The following is a 2,439-nucleotide window of genomic DNA, read 5'->3' as shown; positions in this document are numbered from 1 at the left end:
TGCTCACGGTCTCCTGATTTCCACTGGGAGGCGAAGCTTGTGGGCACTTGGGAGGGAGTGTGAGCATGTGTGTGTATGCACGGAGGGGGGGGGAAAGAGGAGCTGACACCAAGGGCTCAATAGAAAATGCCTAGAAAATAACGGTGGCAACATATGTACAAATAAGCGTGATACATTGATGCATGGATTGTTACAAGGGCTGTAAGAGCCCCCAATAAAATGTTAAAAAAAAAGAAGGCACGGTGGGCATGGTTCATCTGATCCTTCTCTCGGCAAGGGGTATGCGTCGGCAGGGCAGCTTTCCACCCTGGCGACCCCACAAATCAAGGAGCGGGACAGGCACCCCAGGGATGGGGAGCTGGTGCTCAGGGTCCAAGCGCTGGTTCCGCCAGTGCTCCCTGGGTCTCCATGGGAGCCCTTCCCCTGCTCCGCCCGGCCCTGTGGCCACTCACCTTTGAACATGATGGCCTCCCCGTGGCCTTCCTTCTGCTTCTCTCGGAAGAGCTTGTAGCAGGCCGAGGTGCTGGCCATGAGCATCCGGAATTGCTGCGAGGGAGTCCAGGGGGGCAGTGTCAGCCGTGATGACCCAGCCCCCTCAGCAGGGGGCCTCCAGCTCCCCCACATCGAGTGGCAAAGGCTGCTGGGAAGGGTCTTCTCCAACCCAGAGGAGCACTGGCACTCTGCTTCAGCAGGATACCATCCGGTCAAGGCTCGGAGCGCAAGACCGTCTCCAAGTGGCCACGAGAGCAGGCCACTTACACAACCTTTTCAGAGCGTAAGACCACAGGTGCTCCTTCCACTTCAGAATGTGCGAGAATTTCGTCAGAGATCGCCAATCCCCATACCCTGTTGTTCTCCAGGGCACACTGGCCAATATGGTGGCCACGAGCCCCAGGGGACTATCCAGCGCATGCCTGTGACCACTCTGAACACGAGGGCCACTGGGAGTCGGGGGTCACCAAGAGTTGGAACATCATCTGGGCTTTTTTTGGGTTATCAGAGTAAAATGCACATCTGATGTTGAAGACGTAGTATGAGAAAAAGATGATCAAGTCTCTCATTAGTATTCTTATGTTCACTGCATGTTGAAATGCTCAAGGTGCCTTCTGGTGTATTGGTTACAGTGTTAGGCTGCGAACCTCAAGGTCAGCAGTTTGACACCACCAGCCGCTCCGTGGAAGAAAGATGAGGCTTTCTACTGTCAAGAGTGACAGTCTCGGACGGAAACCCGCGGGGCAAGTTCTTCCCTGTCCTGGAGGGTCGCTATGACCCGATGGCAGTGAGCTTGCTTCTGGTTTGGCTGAAATGCTCATATTTGGGGGTCCAGGTTAATTAGAATATGTTATTAAAATTATCTTCACCTGCTTCATCTGACTTTAAAATGTGGCTTCTGGAAGGTGTGCAATTGCGTTTGGCTTGTGTTCTGCTTCTGTGGGGCTGCACTGCTCCCCGGCCTTCTCCAGGACCACACCCCAGGGACAGCACTCCAGCAGGTTCAGCCTCTGCCTGTTGCTGGAGTCCGAGTCCCTCCCCCGGACTCTGCGCTCTGGCAGGACATGGCTTGTCCACCACCGGGTGACTCTGGGCTTGGGGGCTCGCTCACCTTTGTGCCTGGGATGGGGACGAAGGTCATGAACTCGTCCACGTGGCCCACAGTCAACCAGTCGGAGTAGAGCTCCACCGGCGCCTGCACCTGCTGGGCCTGCAGGAAGTCCCGCACCACCTTGGTCATCCGCCGTCCGCCGGACCTGCACAAAGACAAGCCTTCCTGTCACTGGGTGCTGGGTCACCCGGGTGGGGAGTGTGGGGGTCACGGACATACGAGGGAACCAGGGGCTCCTGCAGCTTCTACTGATGGGCGGCTCAGCGCCCCCCGGGGTGGGATTCCTCCCCACCGCTTTCCCTTCCCTCCCTGGTTGAAAATCTCATAATAAATCTGTGGCCCCGGGTCACTTCTGACTTGTGGCAGCCCTGTAAACCACCAACCGAATAAGCAACCCCCCCCTCACCAAAACCAAGCCACACTCACTGCCCCGAGCCCCTTCTGACTCACAGGGGCCCACAGGACAGAGTAGAACGGCCCCGGTGGGTTTCCACGACTGCAACTCTTTACAGGAGTCGAGCGCCACATCTTCTTCCCTTAGAGCAGCTGGTGGGTTCAAACTGCTGACCTTGCAGTTCGTAGCCCAACACAGAACCACTGGGCCCCATAGGACAGAGGAGACTTATCCCACGGGGTCAGATCACAAAGGTGTGATCTGTGGGAGCAGTTGGTGGGTTAGAACTGCTGACCCTTGGGTTAGCAGATGAATGCTTAACCACGACACTCCCAGGGCCCCTGAATCTCCTACACCTACCCTCTCATTCTGGGAAGACAGGGATGTGTCTAGTTTTATGTGGGATCCTAATTCACACTACGCTGCAAAGGCTAACTTGGCT

General features: G+C 56.3%; 1 protein-coding gene across 1 annotated transcript in view; it reads right to left on the bottom strand.

Annotated features, from left to right (window-relative positions):
- Positions 1 to 2,439, bottom strand: part of LOC101652617 (protein-arginine deiminase type-2) — a 56,623-nt gene that overhangs the window by 8,475 nt on the left and 45,709 nt on the right. The window contains exons 11-12 of the mRNA XM_004705400.2: positions 1,604 to 1,748; positions 453 to 546 (exon numbers count right to left, since the gene is read on the bottom strand). Of these exons, the coding sequence (XP_004705457.1) occupies positions 453 to 546; positions 1,604 to 1,748 (239 nt within the window). The remainder of the gene's footprint in view (positions 1 to 452; positions 547 to 1,603; positions 1,749 to 2,439) is intronic.

This window comes from Echinops telfairi, unplaced genomic scaffold, assembly GCF_000313985.2.
Source record: "Echinops telfairi isolate 266 unplaced genomic scaffold, ASM31398v2 ScPeMD7_7457;HRSCAF=8495, whole genome shotgun sequence".
Classification (NCBI taxonomy): domain Eukaryota; kingdom Metazoa; phylum Chordata; class Mammalia; order Afrosoricida; family Tenrecidae; genus Echinops; species Echinops telfairi.
Note: the sequence above shows the minus strand (reverse complement) of the source record. Positions and strands in the feature narration are given on the sequence as shown.